Source organism: Salmo salar, unplaced genomic scaffold (genome assembly GCF_905237065.1).
Source record: "Salmo salar unplaced genomic scaffold, Ssal_v3.1, whole genome shotgun sequence".
Taxonomy (NCBI): Eukaryota; Metazoa; Chordata; class Actinopteri; order Salmoniformes; family Salmonidae; genus Salmo; species Salmo salar.
Genome location: NW_025547872.1, coordinates 13,251 through 34,160, shown reverse-complemented (window position 1 = coordinate 34,160; position 20,910 = coordinate 13,251). Strand labels below are relative to the sequence as shown.

The 20,910-nt window shown below is 46.7% G+C and overlaps 1 protein-coding gene across 4 annotated transcripts; it reads right to left on the bottom strand.

Moving 5' to 3' along the window:
- Window positions 1–1,447: 1,447 nt before the first annotated feature.
- Window positions 1,448–20,537, bottom strand: LOC106576478 (ubiquitin-conjugating enzyme E2 H). Of its 4 annotated transcripts, none has more exons than XM_045711668.1 (6): window positions 20,462–20,537; window positions 8,106–8,180; window positions 7,861–7,900; window positions 6,834–6,886; window positions 4,835–4,963; window positions 1,448–4,293 (listed from the first exon to the last, which is right to left on the bottom strand). In XM_045711668.1, the coding sequence occupies exons 1-6, from the start codon at window positions 20,523–20,525 to the stop codon at window positions 4,169–4,171; spliced, it is 486 nt and encodes a 161-aa protein (XP_045567624.1). In that variant the 5' UTR covers window positions 20,526–20,537; the 3' UTR covers window positions 1,448–4,168. The 4 variants fall into 4 exon arrangements, with proteins under 4 accessions (XP_045567624.1, XP_045567621.1, XP_045567622.1 ...); XM_045711665.1 differs by lacking the exon at window positions 20,462–20,537 and adding an exon at window positions 10,364–10,639; XM_045711666.1 differs by lacking the exon at window positions 20,462–20,537 and adding an exon at window positions 10,364–10,562 and having other exon boundaries at window positions 8,106–8,177.
- Window positions 20,538–20,910: the final 373 nt, after the last annotated feature.

Below are 20,910 nucleotides of genomic sequence, written 5' to 3'. Positions count from 1 at the left end.
TCAAGCTTTCTGCTTATTTATTCAACTATCAACTTGTGAAATACAAAGATTTTTGTTTGCAGTGGACTGTAGTGAGAGAGTGGACTGTAGTGAGAGAGTGGACTGTAGTGAGATGCTGCCATCTAGCGGTAGTAAACAGTATGACAACCATTAAAGGTGTAAGGCAGGGCTCTAACTCTGGTTCATTCCAGTTATCTAAAAACTCTACTTTGAGTCAAGGCAGATCAACTCAATAACCGTTCATAAAGGACTAAATTCTCTAAATTGAACTTTAACCTTATCTACAACAGTTTGTTTCAGCTTAATGTGCATACATATACACAGTTCACTACACCATGAGGGGGGAAAACTATACTATACACAAAAACATGTACTCTGGGAACAGTGTTATAAATACTGGGCTAGATGAGGAAAATCCCCAAAACTGAAACACACTGACAGTTTGTACACAGTTAATGTTTTATTTAAAAAAAGAACTTACAGTTTATTTATACACAACTATTTATGAGGTTATAATCCTGTAGACAGAGAGCAGAGGAGGCTGCCGGGAGGAGAGTATAGGAGGATGGGCTCATTGTAATGCCTGGAATGTTAGAAATGGAACAGAGTTGTGGTTTCCATGTGTTCGATACAGTTCCATTTATTCCATTCCAGCCATTACAATGAGCCCATCCTCCTTAAGCTCCTCCCAGCAGCCTCCTCTGATAGAGAGCGTCTGTCTTGTGACAAGCATGCCCACTTCACAATGCAGAGTAAACGGAGAGGAGAAAATGTAGAAGAGAGAGAGGGGATGAGGGAGGAGGACTGAAATTCACATAAGACCAAGGACAGATAAAAATAAATAAAAAAACACCCTTGACTTTCAAGTAGTAGACAGGTACCAAATACAGTTCCTATAATGTTTTTTTGTTAAGCAATTTTCCATGCTGTGTGCCCAATGTCCCCTGTAGTGAAAGCAGTAGGACTGTGTCTGAGTGTGGTGCGTTCCACTCTGGAGAAGCACAAAGACAGAACGTGAGGTGCACATGATGAGTCGAGCCCCTCCACACCAGATGCATGCAAGACAAGTGCATGGGAGAGGTACAGTACAGTCAACACAGGGGTCAGGGGTGACGTCACGAAACAGGACTGGGGTGTGTGAGTGTGAGAGAGATTGTGTGTGTGGCTATGTACCACCATCTCTTAGTAACACTAACCTTTACTACAGTAATTGGTTTGGCCCCTCCCACCTCGATATTACTTGGAACAGGTTGACTTGGGTCAGTGTTGATAGTGTGTTGGGGGAAATTAGATCTCACATTGGGTCAGTGTTGATAGTGTGTTGGGGGAAATTAGATCTCACATTGGTACACCTATGGTCTAATGTATTTAAGAGAGCGAGGGACTAAAAATCTAATCAAGTAGTGAAACCTTTCACAATCTTTTCAAAAATAATTTCAAATCAAAGTTGCAACAGAAGCACACATGTTTATTGGAGATTTTTGGATTGTAAGAGTCATTGAGTCCTCGACTTGGGAATTAAAAACAAACAGAAAAACAAAGGTTAGAAATAGTCCTCTCATCATTGAATTAGTTTGGGGGGGAATAAAAAGGAGTGAAAGAAAACAAAATGTTTACCATAGCAACAGACCACAGCTGAGTACATGTCGTCTTTGGATCGTTTGTGGGAACATCGACACTTCTGCTTGAAAACCAAAACCATAGTTATAACAAGGACAACACAAGAGCACTCTCTTTAAAAATACCGAAATATCACATTTGCTCCCCTACGCAAGTGTCCAAAACACAAAATGGCCTCCATTGCCTTTCTCCACTTATTCTGATGGGACTTATTTTTCACTTTGGTACAATACTGCATAAATGTGAAAAAAAAAGAAATAAAAAAATATATAATTCAATCCAAACTGAATACTTAAAATAGAAAAAAAAATTCAAGTTCTAATTCTCTTCAGCATGACACAATTTGGCTGAAGCCTAAGTACATACACCTTTGTTTTAACAGCGGTGCCCGTAAATGATTTGATTAAAAACGAGAAAGAAAAGCGAAGGTTTCAATATAGAGTGAATAAATATAGGCAGCTCAGGAAACGGCAGAAGCCAATTGCAAGGTACTCTGCTGCGTATCCTTGTGACATCATTCAGTTTTTACAGGCTCCATTTGGACTGTGAGGAAACATGGGAACCCCAAACCCACTTTCCTGATTGGAACCCAATCCATATTTGACCATCTTTATCCAGGAGCCTTGAACAGTCAAGCTTTTAGGGAACACTGAAATTAAAAACAAAGAAAAACGTGGTCTCCCATCCAAACTCTATCCCAATGTGGCCTTGATCACACTGCGCAGTGTCTGATACTTTCAACAGGCCCAATGCTTTTGTTTTGCACAGACTATCATACATTCAGTCTAGTTTCTCCACCAGTCAATTCATTGCCATTGTCTGGAATCACTCTCACGTTGATCTGTACATCTCTGAAGGGTACCAGCAGGTATAGATCCATGGAATATCTGATGTAAACCCTACAATGGACATTACCTTCAAACTTAAAATCAGCTATTGTTGTTTTACTTATCAATTGCCTGAAACAAGCTAACTCTGAAATATACCCATATCTTTAGTTGAAGACACCGCCCAGTAAACTAACTATCGCTACATCAAGTCAAAAACACATATCATAGTTTAGCGAGCAATAGGCAAAGTTGGTCATTTCAACAATGTTAGCAAAAAAAGACCTGCAGATATCCCCCCTGCATTTTCCCCCATCTAAGAGTGAAGGGTAACCCAGGTAAATCACTAAGCCTTGTACACAACGCAACTCAATACTTCAGACAGTAGCCACACAAGCAGTACTACTTTAGCTGAGCCCTACACTAGCCTAGCGCAATACAGACCAACACAACGTCACTTCTGGATCATGCCCAAACTGTACAGAATGATGTCCCCCCCACCAAAAAAATCCTGTCTTTGCCACCAAAATAAACAAGGTCCAAATCATCTAGGAGGGAGGAGTTTGTAGGAAATAAAACCTTGTGCTTTTCTTTTTTTACAAAAATGCTTCTTGCAATTTTTTTCTACGCTCCTGTAACTTTTTTACAAAAACAGAGCGGAGGAGAATTTGTTGGGCGTCTGTGCTGTGGCCGGTGAGGTAAGGTCGGCCACTTCTACCTCACTTTCCAACACATCAGCGTTCAATCCCTCATTCTGGGCATTATTGACCCCTAACAAACTTCAGTGGATACATAATACCTATGGCGTTCCAGGAAGTGATGTACTTTTCTAAAGGGGTACAGGTAGTCTGACAGCCACACCAGCTCGGACAGGCTCAGAGAGATGTAAGCGCTTTGATTGACGCGCTGGCTCGGTTCATAAGGCTCTAATGAGAAAGGTGAAGTATCACTGTACAAGCTAGGTGCTGCACACACACACACACCCATAGGCAGCTCCTAACCCCAGCCAAATGAAAAGCACAAATGAACACTAGAAAAACAACATTGGTGAAAGAAAATAGATATTGAAGCTGCAATTCCCCTCTTTCATATTACTTTAAAATACCCAATCACCTGTCTAGCAGGACAAGTCGACAGCCAACGCCGGCAGGGTGATGTATCCAATTCAAATCCAACTTTACCATTCAAACAAAAATCAAATCCAGACAGGTACGAATTCGGCTGAAGACCTGGACCATAATTGCCATGACCATGAATATGACCTAACTCTCTAGTTCCTCTTCAACACATTCATGAGATAAAGAGAAGGGAAATCCCCTGGTGCCCACCTCCCACTCAGCCCAGCCTATAGAGCTAGTCTCCATTTTGTCCGGTAGTTGGTGCAGTGAGGGTAAGGCCGAAGGTCACCGGGTCAAAGGGGACATTCCAACTACCGGTGGAATGTGGGGACTGCTACCGCTAAGTCCAACGCACCTTTACAGGGATTGAAGGAGGAGAAAGCGACTGGGACATGGCAAAAACACAAAGCGGGTGGTGTGTGATATACGCCGAGGCTTGATATCCACAAAAATCCTTGTTTTAGCAATAATAATAATAATAATAATAATAATAATAATAATAATACAATTTAAAAAAATCAACTTATATGAATATGATGTCTGCTTTCTCATGGTTAGGAAATCATACAGTCTGTGGTTTTAAAGGGGAGTTGTCTCCCATCACTACAACTCCATATCCTGGGCTTCGTCTTCAGAGAAATCCGACATGGAGCTTTCCGATGAGGAGTCGCCCTGGCCCTCCTCCTGCTCCTTGAGAGCCTCCTCTGTTGCATATTTCTGGATGTACTCTGTGGAGAGCAAGGCAGCAGGGTCAGTATGACTCAACCTCGTTGGCTAAGAGCTCCGAGCCAGGGAGCAGACAGGCGCTTTAAACGGGGAACAAAGCATCAGCCAGGAGTGACAGACAAGACACACTTTACTATATCAAATCTGAACAAAAGGGTAGACTATGGCTAAAGGCAGGGGTATCTACTTCACATGATCAAATAGTAATAATAAAAATAATGCACAAACATAACAAAAATGTAGCTGCTGTCAAAGTAGATTATTGACCAACAGTATTAATTTCATTAGTGAGCCTCCTGATTCTACATGGACCCATTACGCGACGTTTGAAATGAACATCTGCACTTTGAATTCCCCTTGAGACAGACAACACTGAGAAAGCAAGGCGTAGGGAGAGAAGTGTACCTTTGATTTTCTGTTTGTTAATCAAGGCGTAGGGAGAGAAGTGTACCTTTGATTTTCTGTTTGTTAATCAAGGCGTAGGGAGAGAAGTGTACCTTTGATTTTCTGTTTGTTAATCAAGGCGTAGGGAGAGAAGCGTACCTTTGATTTTCTGTTTGTACTCCTCTGGTCGGTGGAGGTACATGGCGGCTGCGTCTCCGTTCAGCGGGTCGATGGGGTTGGGGTATGCCAGCAGCTGAGGCAGGAACGACTCAAAGATATTGGTGAGATCTGTGGGAGTGGACGAGAGAGGCAGCGAGAGACAGAACAGAATGTTATCGATAAAACAGGGCACAAAGAACAATTAAAGCATTCTTTAAAAAAAAATATATAATTCTGACATAACTGGATAGGTGATGGTTTTGTAATAGAACCCTTGCTTACACCTATCCAATCATTTTAGGATTGGGCTTTATGTAAAAATAAAATAAAAATCATCCTGCCAGAGGAAGGACCTTCCACTAGACATATGGTTGCAGGCCTTGCTTTGTCTCTGCAAGAAAATTAGCACTCAACGGAAAATGGGCAATGCTGCAGATGTCTACTGGGTGCAATGATTTATATTTACACACTAGATGACCCCTAGGGGGTGCTGTTTTGAAGCCATCACACCTCCATCTTGGAACTCCCCCACCATTGGAAGATAGAAATGCATTTTTTAATGTCTACATTTGTTTTTACCACATTTACTCTATTATTACAGACTTAATTATATTATGTGAGCTAAACATAATAAAAATATATAATTTTTCACTTAAAGTATATATATTTTTTAGATTATTAATATTAATTGTCCCCACGACAACAACAAAATACTTAAATACATGTAATGTTGTCCTTGAAACATTTAATATAAATACTGTAGAATTCCACTCATTCTTATGGAGGACTGCTCCTACTGGGGAGTGCCAATATGGCTGACCGGTGGCTTCAAAGCCTCTCAATGGCCAATACACAGCATCAGCAATCCAGGGTTTATATACATTGACTGGGTGTCACTATCGCTTAAGTACAAATATGACGAGAAAATACATTACTGGGTAAAACTGTAGACTGACTGTAACCCAGTGTATGTTCCCTACCCACAATCAGGACCTAGGCCTAGAGTAGACAATGCTTCATTGATTGGCTTGTTTTTGTCCCAAGCCCTCCACTACAGTTCTGGAAATCTAATTTGTTAGAGCTCTCAAAGTCCATTACACTGCTGGAAGTCCACACAAAGCCCACAATAGCCAAATCAAACATATTAGCTCATCAACTTGAGTGACTCATCTCGAACAACAAAGCCGCGGTCCAAAACACACAGAACGAACCCTGCGTGGAATGAACCAGGAGGCTTCAGAACTTCAATAATCTTCTGATAACAAATCCATTCTGTTCCATATTGATTAAAACCTTCAGTTTCTATAAGTGCAGAGGTCAGCAATGTTTGGCGTCCCGTATGGGTAAATGTGAAAACTCAGTGAAAGTAAATAGTGAAGGCTAATGAAACATCTGTTGTGGATAATCACAAGGTCATTTACACCAGTGTGTTGCTGTCTTAACCTTGTCGAGCGGGGGTGGGGGGGGCAGTGTCTGCTGGTTTTGGTTTCTCCTTTCAGTTAAGACCTACACAACCAGGTGAGGGGAGTTCCTTACTAATTAGTGACCTTAATTCATCAGTCAAGTACAAAGATGGGGTGAAAAAACCAGCAGACTGAGAAACTGGTCATTATTACTGAGGAATTCATTGCGATATGAAGGGGGGACAGACAGACAACCAGTGCGGTTTTGTTCTCTCAGCTGAAGAGTTGTTTATTATTAGTGTCAGGAGAAGCAGCTAGGCTGTCTGTTTTCTGACTTTGCTGGCTCAGGGTATTACCTTGTTAGCCTTCTAGCACCAGTAAGAGGATTACAGGAGAACTGACCGCGCTGCGCTCCTACATGAAGCCACAACCAACACTTTTTACACTTGTTTCTCCAGTGACGCCAGCGGTCATGGTTTTGTTTTGTTTTACACTGGACAGGGGAGCCGTGGCCCATGTGCCCGTGTCTCACATACGCATAGACAAACACACACACACACCTCCAAAACATCCAAGCTCTGAGCCACCCCACTCACCGTAAAGGGCTGTCCACGTCTGGTTGATGACATCTAAACACACTGTTCCTGACCTGGAGATGAGAGGAGAAGAGAGGGGGTTAAGGAGGAGGCTCTCTTAGACACTTCCTCTCTACACAACATGAGGAGCGCCTCAAAGTGACGTTGGTGGCAGAGGGGAATACATTCTTTAAAAATGACCCACTGAAATGCTCGAGGCAGTGTTTTCATCATGACTGTTTTGATGTTTTGTATTCACGTCAGATTATTATGGTCAGTTAACGTAGAGGATCAGACTGTTGTTCTGTGCTTTAGATCCTCCAATGACCCCTCTCACCATTTGATCTGGGAGACAAGCCAAACAACCCATTGATGTCCTTGAATGGAAATTCAATGAAATTGAATTATATTACGCTACAGGACCTTAGAGATGGGTATGCAGGTGGGGTCATCACTAGACGCTTGCGCAAGCTCATTAGCTATTCGTTTCTTATTTACGGGTTAGGGTCAAAAGGTCAGGGCCAGGGTTAAGGTCAGAGCAGAGCCAGGGTTAAGGTCAGGGCCAGGGTTAAGGTCAGAGCAGGGCCAGGGTTAAGGTCAGAGCAGGGCCAGGGTTAAGGTCAGAGCAGAGCCAGGGTTAAGGTCAGAGCAGGGCCAGGGTTAAGGTCAGAGCAGAGCCAGGGTTAAGGTCAGGGCGGGCCAGGGTTAAGGTCAGGGCGGCCAGGGTTAAGGTCAGGGCTAAGGCCAGGGTTAAGGTCAGAGCGGGCCAGGGTTAAGGTCAGAGCGGAGCCAGGGTTAAGGTCAGAGCAGAGCCAGGGTTAAGGTCAGGGCAGGGCCAGGGTTAAGGTCAGAGCGAGCCAGGGTTAAGGTCAGGGCGGCCAGGGTTAAGGTCAGGGTTAAGGTCAGAGCTGGTGGTTTAAGATGGATGTGGTTAGAAAAGCTCCCTGCTGCCATTGGTTCCAGCAACACAAGACAAGGTGATGAGTCTCATGAGAGAGCACCCTCTACTATTTCAGTGTTCCTTTGAAATCAGAAGTGATCAACTTACGCTTCATCGATGTTGGGATGGAAGATTTTATTCATGAATCCTGCAAGCGAAAGAGAAAAACAATACGCAAGTCAAGTATAGATGTTACGGGTTACTTCTAGTAAGAGGGAGCCGTACTACAATGGCTGACCCTGTAAAACTGCACCTATCCCGTGTTTGTGACAATAACAACACATATCTATATATTTTTTGTGTGTGTGTCAACTGAGAAATGAACCCCCACCGGCTCAATGCCTTCCCCCTACCTATTGATGGGGATTTGAAAGGGTATTTGTCCGGTAGATCTACTCGCACCTTCCATACGCCCCCCTCATACGCTGCTGGATGGGAGGAGACACAGAGAGAGAAGGGAGATAACAGACATGCTACAAGAAAAGATTACATATGCACATCCAGTGTCTTTGAGCAGCTACTGGACATCAAAATGGTAAAAAGTAGAATTAGAGACCCTGCAGGTCGCAATCGAGACCTACGAGACCCTGCAGGTCGCAATCGAGACCTACGAGACCCTGCAGGTCGCAATCGAGACCTACGAGACCCTGCAGGTCGCAATCGAGACCTACGAGACCCTGCAGGTCGCAATCGAGACCTACGAGACCCTGCAGGTCGCAATCGAGACCTACGAGGACCCTGCAGGTCGCAATCGAGACCTACGAGACCCTGCAGGTCGCAATCGAGACCTACGAGACCCTGCAGGTCACAATCGAGACCTACGAGACCCTGCAGGTCGCAATCTAGACCTACGAGACTCTGCAGGTCGCAATCTAGACCTACGAGACTCTGCAGGTCGCAATCTAGACCTACGAGACTCTGCAGGTCGCAATCTAGACCTATGCTGCCATGTGGTTGATTGGTGACCAACATTTTCACCAATAAACCACACTAGGAACATAGATTGCGATGTGCGGTGCCTTTTCTCCATGCATGTACATAGACATGTAGGATTCAGTCCTAGGTTCACAATATCTGGTATTTAAAATTTTGTAAAAAACGTTGTATTTGAGTATTTTCAAATGCACAGCCCAAAACAAGTACTTTTGAGTATTTTAATGGTTATTTGTAAAAAAAATAAAAAATAATAGTTGACAGCATTTTCAAATACATGCGAGTGTATTTTAGTATATCAACTACTTTCCAAGTGTATTTCCAAATACATTAAAATATTCAACAACTTGTCTTTTCAAATATAAGATATGTGAATACTTTGAATGCATGTGAAAGTAAGATCTGAAATAGTACCTCAACCCAGGTCTGGTAGGCTTATATACTAATGACATCACTGAGTGAGATACTTAATATGAGTACAGGGATTACAGCAGAGAGACTGAACCATAGAAACCCTATGGACTTGACACTGCAAGGCTGTAGCCCTTCACAATGGTCAGAGGAGCAGTCTTCTCTACGCCACAGACATCAACAGTCTTCTCTACGCCACAGACATCAACAGTCTTCTCTCGCCACTGACAGACAGTCAGAGGAACAGTCTTCTCTACACCACTGACATCAACAGTCTTCTCTACACCACTGACATCAACAGTCTTCTCTACACCACTGACATCAACAGTCTTCTCTACACCACTGACATCAACAGTCTTCTCTACACCACTGACATCAACAGTCTTCTCTACACCACTGACAGACAGTCAGAGGAACAGTCTTCTCTATACCACTGACATCAACAGCCAGCGTGGAGGTAAAATGAGCGGGCGTTGATTTTCCTTTGAGTCTACACAGTAATGTATTTTAGCCATAGGCAGCGAAGAGCTCTTTACTTCCAGATCAATCTCCATAATATAAAGATATCCCATGACTGGGTCCCAATGGAGAGGGCTTGTGTGTGTGTCATGAACTACCAGAATACCTGGTGGGGAACCAGAGGGTCGTGCCGAACTGGAACGGGACAGCACACGCACACACGCACACACTAGTGTACACACTCCAAAGAGTCATTTCCCAGAATGCTGTTGTCTGCATCATAACCACACACAAACTTCCTCTCTTTATTGTTGTGCAATCAGGGGAGGGTTTGGTGCTACAGACGTTGTGAAAAACATGGTGAGAAGCATCTCCACCTACACCTTCTGTACAGGCCACGTTCCAATCCATTTTACACACTGCCCTCAAACTTCACTCAGCATTCAGACCAGGAGGCGGACATTCCTGTGGTAGCTGACCTGAGGGCTTCAGTCCAACAGGACCATCAACTGAATCTCTGTTGTGGTACTCTTATGAGTAAACTTCAGACATGATAGTGATTCATCACATGAACAAATACTTGAAACCTGTGATAGTGGTTTTTCACTTCAAAGTCAACGTTTGTCAGAAGCTTTCAGACCACAAAGTGGTTTAGTTCGGGATTAATGTTAATGAACTAGGCGATCACTTTAACGATGGAGAATGTCTGAAGTTATTTGATTAGGGGCAGGACTTCAAAATGGCATCTTGAACAGAAGGCAGTTAATAGGTAAATAGGACAGAAACATTTCCATAATATAAGACTTACTTCCTTGTTGTCCATAAAACTTCACTACAAATTCATTGAGTCCGCTGAGGATCGTGACTTCGTGCTTGCTCTCAATGCTGTGTTGGAGGAGGTTAAGGATAAATGGACACTGGATTTGAATGACAAAACAACCTGAAATGCTAGCGGAGGTGGCTGCAGCTAAATAAATAATACAATCTGTCATTTCTCTTTGTTTTGGGTCACACAAATGTTCCAACTCATTAATATGATAATGCACCTGCTGATGGGGTAACGCCTTCTCTGTGGAATGTCACCACAAGCTTCCTCACAAGGGAGTAGAGGAGAGAACACTATAAACGGGTTGGTCGTTTAGCAACAAAACTGACACGTGCACAACTATGGGCCAAAACTGACACGTGCGCAACTATGGGCCAAAACTGACACGTGCGCAACTATGGCCCAAAACTGACACGTGCGCAACTATGGCCCAAAACGACACGTGCGCAACTATGGCCCAAAACTGACGGCTTGCTGACAACATATTTGTGGCGGCAGGCAGCCTGGTGGTTAGAGCGTTGGACTAGTAACCAGCAGGCAGCCTAGTGGTCAGAGCGTTGGACTAGTAACCAGCAGGCAGCCTAGTGGTTAGAGCGTTGGACTAGTAACCAGCAGGCAGCCTAGTGGTCAGAGCGTTGGACTAGTAACCAGCAGGCAGCCTAGTGGTTAGAGCGTTGGACTAGTAACCAGCAGGCAGCCTAGTGGTCAGAGCGTTGGACTAGTAACCAGCAGGCAGCCTAGTGGTCAGAGCGTTGGACTAGTAACCAGCAGGCAGCCTAGTGGTCAGAGCGTTGGACTAGTAACCAGCAGGCAGCCTAGTGGTCAGAGCGTTGGACTAGTAACCAGCAGGCAGCCTAGTGGTTAGAGCGTTGGACTAGTAACCAGCAGGCAGCCTAGTGGTCAGAGCGTTGGACTAGTAACCAGCAGGCAGCCTAGTGGTTAGAGCGTTGGACTAGTAACCAGCAGGCAGCCTAGTGGTTAGAGCGTTGGACTAGTAACTAGCAGGCAGCCTAGTGGTTAGAGCGTTGGACTAGTAACCAGCAGGCAGCCTAGTGGTTAGAGCGTTGGACTAGTAACCAGCAGGCAGCCTAGTGGTTAGAGCGTTGGACCGAATGGTTGCTGGATCGAATCCCTGAGCTGACAAAGTAAACATCTGTCGTTCTGCACCTGAACAAGGCAGTTAACCCACTGTTCCTAGGCCGTCATTGTAAATAAGAATTTGTTCTTAACTAACTTGCCTAGTTAAATAAAATAAATATTTCGTCTCCATTGTTTATTGAAAACAAATACATCTGCAAAATTTGCACTTTTTGTCTCTCCAACACTTTGTTACAGTTGGTTTGCTAACTAGAGAATTTTAGCCATATTAGCGTAAAGGTGACATACAAGACATGATATCAAGAACAACATGGAACTAGCTGAAACGAGCCACCTACGATTCTCCGCTCGGTAGCTTGTCATTGTAGCTAGCTATTTGACCATCCATAACCATAACACAACCCCCCCCCCATTTAAGCGTGTGCATCATTGTCAGCTAACCAGACCTCTCTCTCCTCCGTCTCTCCCGCTCAATGAGAATAGCTTGTAAGAGGTAATGATAACCAATCAAAGGGAACAAAATCCACGGAGCCCTTCCTCGACTACCCTCTGATCTGTCAGTACGTCTATGAAATCAGCGTCAACAATTAGCTGGATTATTACGCTTCCTTCATATCCACACGTGCGCACCATGCCACCCACACACCTCTGCTGATCCAGACGTGTTGCCCATCCACTCAAACAGATAATAGCACTCCCACCCCCTCTTATTATCTCTAGTGTCACCATTCTCCAGGAAAGGGAGCCCAAACACCAGGGCCATCAGATCAGACTCCAGTTTTCAAAACACACACACCCCCTCACTAGTCAACATGATACAGTACAGACAGGAAAAGACAGTAAGACCCAGAGACAACTGGTTTTACCACACTGCTACTGTTCTCATCTGGGGGCTGGGAGCAGTTTACAGCACACACACACACTTTTTTTTAACCTTTATTTAACTAGGCAGTTAAGAACAAATTCTTATTTTCAATGACGGCCTAGGAACAGTGGGTTAACTTCCTTGTTCAGGGACAAAACGACAGATTTTTACCTTGTCAGCTCAGGGATTCGATCTAGCAACCTTTCGTTTACTGGCCCAACACTAACCACTAGGCTACCTGCCGCCCCATAAGTCAAGCTCTGCAGATCTGTCCAGTACAGCACGGGGTCATGTTATCTCCCCCATCTCCCATTACCACCCAATACAGCACGGGGTCATGTTATCTCCCGTTACCACCCAATACAGCACGGGGTCATGTTATCTCCCGTTACCACCCAGTACAGCACGGGGTCATGTTATCTCCCATTACCACCCAATACAGCACGGGGTCATGTTATCTCCCGTTACCACCCAGTACAGCACGGGGTCATGTTATCTCCCGTTACCACCCAGTACAGCACGGGGTCATGTTATCTCCCCCCATCTCCCATTACCACCCAATACAGCACGGGGTCATGTTATCTCCCGTTACCACTCAGTACAGCACGGGGTCATGTTATCTCCCGTTACCACTCAGTACAGCATGGGGTCATGTTATCCCCCCCCCATCTCCCGTTACCACTCAGTACAGCATGGGGTCATGTTATCCCCCCCATCTCCCGTTACCACTCAGTACAGCATGGGGTCATGTTATCCCCCCCCATCTCCCGTTACCACTCAGTACAGCATGGGGTCATGTTATCCCCCCCATCTCCCGTTACCACTCAGTACAGCATGGGGTCATGTTATCCCCCCCATCTCCCGTTACCACTCAGTACAGCATGGGGTCATGTTATCTCCCCCATCTCCCGTTACCACTCAGTACAGCATGGGGTCATGTTATCCCCCCCCCATCTCCCGTTACCACTCAGTACAGCATGGGGTCATGTTATCTCCCCCATCTCCCGTTACCACTCAGTACAGCATGGGGTCATGTTATCTCCCCATCTCCCGTTACCACTCAGTACAGCATGGGGTCATGTTATCCCCCCCCATCTCCCGTTACCACTCAGTACAGCATGGGGTCATGGTATCCCCCATCTCCCGTTACCACTCAGTACAGCATGGGGTCATGGTATCCCCCCATCTCCCGTTACCACTCAGTACAGCATGGGGTCATGTTATCCCCCATCTCCCGTTACCACTCAGTACAGCATGGGGTCATGTTATCCCCCCCATCTCTCGTTACCACTCAGTACAGCATGGGGTCATGTTATCCCCCCCCATCTCCCGTTACCACTCAGTACAGCATGGGGTCATGTTATCCCCCATCTCCCGTTACCACTCAGTACAGCATGGGGTCATGTTATCCCCCCCATCTCTCGTTACCACTCAGTACAGCATGGGGTCATGTTATCCCCCATCTCCCGTTACCACTCAGTACAGCATGGGGTCATGTTATCCCCCCCATCTCTCGTTACCACTCAGTACAGCATGGGGTCATGTTATCCCCCCCATCTCTCGTTACCACTCAGTACAGCATGGGGTCATGTTATCCCCCCCCCATCTCCCGTTACCACTCAGTACAGCATGGGGTCATGTTATCTCCCCCATCTCCCGTTACCACTCAGTACAGCATGGGGTCATGTTATCCCCCATCTCCCGTTACCACTCAGTACAGCATGGGGTCATGTTATCCCCCATCTCCCGTTACCACTCAGTACAGCATGGGGTCATGTTATCCCCCCCATCTCCCGTTACCACTCAGTACAGCATGGGGTCATGTTATCCCCCATCTCCCGTTACCACTCAGTACAGCATGGGGTCATGTTATCCCCCATCTCCCGTTACCACTCAGTACAGCATGGGGTCATGTTATCCCCCATCTCCCGTTACCACTCAGTACAGCATGGGGTCATGTTATCCCCCATCTCCCGTTACCACTCAGTACAGCATGGGGTCATGTTATCCCCCCATCTCTCGTTACCACTCAGTACAGCATGGGGTCATGTTATCCCCCCCATCTCCCGTTACCACTCAGTACAGCATGGGGTCATGTTATCCCCCCCATCTCCCGTTACCACTCAGTACAGCATGGGGTCATGTTATCTCCCCCATCTCCCGTTACCACTCAGTACAGCATGGGGTCATGTTATCCCCCATCTCCCGTTACCACTCAGTACAGCATGGGGTCATGTTATCCCCCCATCTCCCGTTACCACTCAGTACAGCATGGGGTCATGTTATCCCCCCCATCTCTCGTTACCACTCAGTACAGCATGGGGTCATGTTATCCCCCCCCATCTCCCGTTACCACTCAGTACAGCATGGGGTCATGTTATCCCCCCCATCTCCCGTTACCACTCAGTACAGCATGGGGTCATGTTATCCCCCCATCTCCCGTTACCACTCAGTACAGCATGGGGTCATGTTATCCCCCATCTCTCGTTACCACTCAGTACAGCATGGGGTCATGTTATCCCCCCCATCTCTCGTTACCACTCAGTACAGCATGGGGTCATGTTATCCCCCATCTCCCGTTACCACTCAGTACAGCATGGGGTCATGTTATCCCCCCCATCTCCCGTTACCACTCAGTACAGCATGGGGTCATGTTATCCCCCATCTCTCGTTACCACTCAGTACAGCATGGGGTCATGTTATCCCCCCCATCTCTCGTTACCACTCAGTACAGCATGGGGTCATGTTATCCCCCCCCATCTCTCGTTACCACTCAGTACAGCATGGGGTCATGTTATCCCCCCCATCTCTCGTTACCACTCAGTACAGCATGGGGTCATGTTATCCCCCCCCCATCTCTCGTTACCACTCAGTACAGCATGGGGTCATGTTATCCCCCATCTCTCGTTACCACTCAGTACAGCATGGGGTCATGTTATCCCCCATCTCCCGTTACCACTCAGTACAGCATGGGGTCATGTTATCCCCCCCATCTCCCGTTACCACTCAGTACAGCATGGGGTCATGTTATCCCCCATCTCCCGTTACCACTCAGTACAGCATGGGGTCATGTTATCCCCCCCATCTCTCGTTACCACTCAGTACAGCATGGGGTCATGTTATCCCCCCCCCATCTCCCGTTACCACTCAGTACAGCATGGGGTCATGTTATCCCCCATCTCCCGTTACCACTCAGTACAGCATGGGGTCATGTTATCCCCCCCCATCTCCCGTTACCACTCAGTACAGCATGGGGTCATGTTATCCCCCCATCTCCCGTTACCACTCAGTACAGCATGGGGTCATGTTATCCCCCCATCTCCCGTTACCACTCAGTACAGCATGGGGTCATGTTATCTCCCCATCTCTCGTTACCACTCAGTACAGCATGGGGTCATGTTATCCCCCATCTCCCGTTACCACTCAGTACAGCATGGGGTCATGTTATCTCCCCATCTCTCGTTACCACTCAGTACAGCATGGGGTCATGTTATCCCCCATCTCCCGTTACCACTCAGTACAGCATGGGGTCATGTTATCCCCCATCTCCCGTTACCACTCAGTACAGCATGGGGTCATGTTATCCCCCATCTCCCGTTACCACTCAGTACAGCATGGGGTCATGTTATCCCCCCATCTCTCGTTACCACTCAGTACAGCATGGGGTCATGTTATCCCCCCCATCTCCCGTTACCACTCAGTACAGCATGGGGTCATGTTATCCCCCCATCTCCCGTTACCACTCAGTACAGCATGGGGTCATGTTATCCCCCCCCATCTCCCGTTACCACTCAGTACAGCATGGGGTCATGTTATCCCCCATCTCCCGTTACCACTCAGTACAGCATGGGGTCATGTTATCCCATCTCACATCATCCAGAGATTTTAGTCTACATCCCACTCTAGTACATTAGAGCTAGATTCATCACAGAGAGATTATCCACTGCTGGCTGAGGGGGGGAGAATGCTAGAGAAGTGAGAGCGAGGGGGCTAGAGAAGTGAGAGCGAGGGGGCTAGAGAAGTGAGAGCGAGGGGGCGAGAGAAGTGAGAGCGAGGGAGCGAGAGAAGTGAGAGCGAGGGGGCTAGAGAAGTGAGAGCGGGGGGCTAGAGAAGTGAGAGCGGGGGGGCTAGAGAAGTGAGAGCGGGGGCTAGAGAAGTGAGAGCGGGGGGGCTAGAGAAGTGAGAGCGAGGGGGCTAGAGAAGTGAGAGCGAGGGGGCTAGAGAAGTGAGAGCGAGGGGGCTAGAGAAGTGAGAGCGAGGGGGCTAGAGAAGTGAGAGCGAGGGGGCTAGAGAAGTGAGAGCGGGGGGCTAGAGAAGTGAGAGCGGGGGCTAGAGAAGAGAAAAGCAGCAAAAGAGAAAGGAAAAGCAGCAAAAGAGAAAGGAAGAGGGAGAAAAAGAGAGAGAGTGATTCAAACAGAGAGAGCCATCATGTTCTGACACACAGCAGCAGCTGGCTGTGGATCCTGACAGAGTAGGCTGGGATCCCATTAGTGGAGTAGTGACCCACCCCAAAGGGTTAAATCAAACTCAAGGTTATTTTAAGCTCTGCAGAACATGCAAGGGCAGATTGAGTGAGTCCCCAGCATATCACAAGAAGTGTTGCTCTCAGAAAGGAAGTATTGTAGTGTGTTGGGTAGCAACCGATAGCCATTTTGGATCACACAATTTCAAAACAAGGCTTTGACAGAGTCTAATACAACACAGACATCAGTTGATTTAACTTCATCAAAGGAAACCGCGGAAACTGCTAACATGCTGACCACACCGCTCACGTCACAAAATACATCTACACATACATGTTACTCAATCATTGCAGCCACACTGCTCATGTGTGTCTGCGTAGCCAGGCGCTAAAATAGAACTTGCTTTTGTTTGTCCTGCCTCTCCCATCTCCTCATAGTTTTTGTTATACCCACGTGCCATCTCATTGGTTTTGAGGAGCATATACCCACGTGCCATCTCATTGGTTTTGAGGAGCATATACCCACGTGCCATCTCATTGGTTTTTAGGAGCATATACCCACGTGCCATCTCATTGGTTTTTAGGAGCATATACCCACGTGCCATCTCATTGGTTTTGAGGAGCATATACCCACGTGCCATCTCATTGGTTTTGAGGAGCATATACCCACGTGCCATCTCATTGGTTTTGAGGAGCATATACCCACGTGCCATCTCATTGGTTTTTAGGAGCATATACCCACGTGGGTGATTGAAAGAATAAAAAAAAATATCAAAATATATATTTACCCCTTTATCTCCCCAATTTCGTGGTATCCAATTGGTAGTTACAGTCTTGTCTCATGGCTGCAACTCCCGTACGGACACGGGAGAGGTGAAGGTCGAGAGCCGTGCGTCCTCCGAAACACAACCCAACCGCACTGCTTCTTGACACAATGCCCACTTAACCCGGAAGCCAGCCTTTCTAATGGCACAGCTTGCACTGTGATGCAGTGTCTTAGACCACTGTGACAGAGCCTGGACTCCAACCCAGAATCTCTAGTGACACAGCTAGCACTGTGATGCAGTGTCTTAGACCACTGTGACAGAGCCTGGACTCCAACCCAGAATCTCTAGTGACACAGCTAGCACTGTGATGCAGTGTCTTAGACCACTGTGACAGAGCCTGGACTCCAACCCAGAATCTCTAGTGACACAGATAGCACTGTGATGCAGTGTCTTAGACCACTGTGACAGAGCCTGGACTCCAACCCAGAATCTCTAGTGACACAGATAGCACTGTGATGCAGTGCCTTAGACCACTGTGACAGAGCCTGGACTCCAACCCAGAATCTCTAGTGACACAGATAGCACTGTGATGCAGTGTCTTAGACCACTGTGACAGAGCCTGGACGCCAACCCAGAATCTCTAGTGACACAGATAGCACTGTGATGCAGTGCCTTAGACCACTGTGACAGAGCCTGGACTCCAACCCAGAATCTCTAGTGACACAGATAGCACTGTGATGCAGTGTCTTAGACCACTGTGACAGAGCCTGGACTCCAACCCAGAATCTCTAGTGACACAGATAGCACTGTGATGCAGTGTCTTAGACCACTGTGACAGAGCCTGGACTCCAACCCAGAATCTCTAGTGACACAGCTAGCACTGTGATGCAGTGTCTTAGACCACTGTGACAGAGCCTGGACTCCAACCCAGAATCTCTAGTGACACAGATAGCACTGTGATGCAGTGTCTTAGACCACTGTGACAGAGCCTGGACTCCAACCCAGAATCTCTAGTGACACAGATAGCACTGTGATGCAGTGTCTTAGACCACTGTGACAGAGCCTGGACTCCAACCCAGAATCTCTAGTGACACAGATAGCACTGTGATGCAGTGTCTTAGACCACTGTGACAGAGCCTGGACTCCAACCCAGAATCTCTAGTGACACAGATAGCACTGTGATGCAGTGCCTTAGACCACTGTGACAGAGCCTGGACTCCAACCCAGCCTCTCTAATGGCACAGCTAGCACTGTGATGCAGTGCCTTAGACCACTGCACCACTCGAGAGGCTGGGTGATTGAAAGATGAGCTGAAGTTCATACTCCAGTCGGTAGTGGTAATGCACCTTAAAGTTGGTTGCCAACAGTCATATAAAGTCCAAAGAAGAAGCTTGAAGGACGAGAGATTACTAGAAAGGACTCGGTTGACCCTTTTATCTGTGACTTAATTGTCAGAGTAGAGGACCTTTTCAGGTAAAATAACAGCCCAATGTTTATATCCCAGGACAAATTAGCTAGCAACAGCAAGCTAGCTAGCTAAATTACTATAAATGTTTAATGCTTTTGGACCTGTCCCCAAATTAATATCGTTGATTCAGAGTTTTTGATATGTCAACATGCGTGTCCTGATCGCGTGTGGTGTGGGTGGACAAAATCAACATGCGAGCGATGGTGCGTGTGCGGTCTGAACAGCATGTCAGCCTAGTACTTATCCCTTAACAAGGACACAATGTACACACTTATGAGTACACACTATTGACAAAACAAACCCTTCATGTGCTGTACCTGTCCATAGGAGTCTGTCTGAACACAATTCAAGACAGGGGATCAAAAATTTGTTTTATCAAAAAGCTTGGGCCTACTCTTTGGCTTTATCTCTATATTTATCCAGCCTTCATGTCAGGGGGAATCTATCAGTAGGGAATTACTAGTGTGTTTACTAGGAGAGGATGGGAAAGGGATGTGTTGGAGGGTAGGGAGGAGAAGGGGAGTCAGCAGTAGGGAATTACTAGTGTGTTTACTAGGAGAGGATGGGAAAGGGATGTGTTGGAGGGTAGGGAGGAGAAGGGGAGTCAGCAGTAGGGAATTACTAGTGTGTTTACTAGGAGAGGATGGGAAAGGGATGTGTTGGAGGGTAGGGAGGAGAAGGGGAGTCAGCAGTAGGGAATTACTAGTGTGTTTACTAGGAGAGGATGGGAAAGGGATGTGTTGGAGGGTAGGGAGGAGAAGGGGAATCAGCAGTAGTGACCAGCAGTCACCTCACAGACTAACTGACACTGGGCATATTGAGCACTGCCACTAAACAGGTGATAGAGCCACATCTCCTACAGAGCAGAGCCGGCCTACCATCACTAGCCCTGCCATCACTAGCCCTGCCATCACTAGCCCTGCCTGGCCCAATGACACGTGGCCTGCTCGCCTCCCTACCTCTGAGGAAGCACAGTTCCCGCTCAGCCCAGTCAAAACTGTTCGCTGCTCTGGCACCCCAATGGTGGAACAAGCTCCCTCACGACGCCAGGACAGCGGAGTCAATCACCACCTTCCGGAGACACCTGAAACCCCACCTCTTTAAGGAATACCTGGGATAGGATAAAGTAATCCTTCTAACCCCCCCACTCCCCCCTTAAAAGATTTAGATGCACTATTGTAAAGTGGTTGTTCCACTGGATATCATAAGGTGAATCCACCAATTTGTAAGTCGCTCTGGATAAGAGCGTCTGCTAAATGACTTAAATGTAAATGTACTGTCTTTGTCTTGTCACACACACACACACACACACACGACAGCAAGACATGAACACAAAACACACACGAAACCAGCATGCACACAAACAAACAAAAATACATTCACACAGCAAGAAACACACACTCTCTCTCTGCCTCCATACCCGGTGGCCTGTGAACGAACCCGTCCGCCGATGGATTCATGTCAATGGTCTCACCGTCCATCATGATTTAGTGACAGTTTTACTGTCAGATCCCACAGTTTTTTTTTTTATTGAGACAGCCCAGGAAGCTGTGTAGCAGTTTATTCCTTCTTCCTGCCCAGAAAATAAAACCATGTCATTGTCAACTCCACACACAGTGATGTGAGGGCAGCTCAGGTGTTATGAGGGTGTTGGGCTACTAACCTGCCTAAACTCCAGCTGTTACACTGACTGACGGACAATGTGAGAAGATGCAGCAGAAGACAGTTGGCTGTCCAGCCTGACAGCTACTAAAACAGAGGGAGATGAGATAAGCAGGTTTACCTTGCCTCTCAAGCCCTACGCAATGTGCTAACAATTCCATACCAACTTCCACTAACTCCAGTTTGACATATGTCATTATGATGACA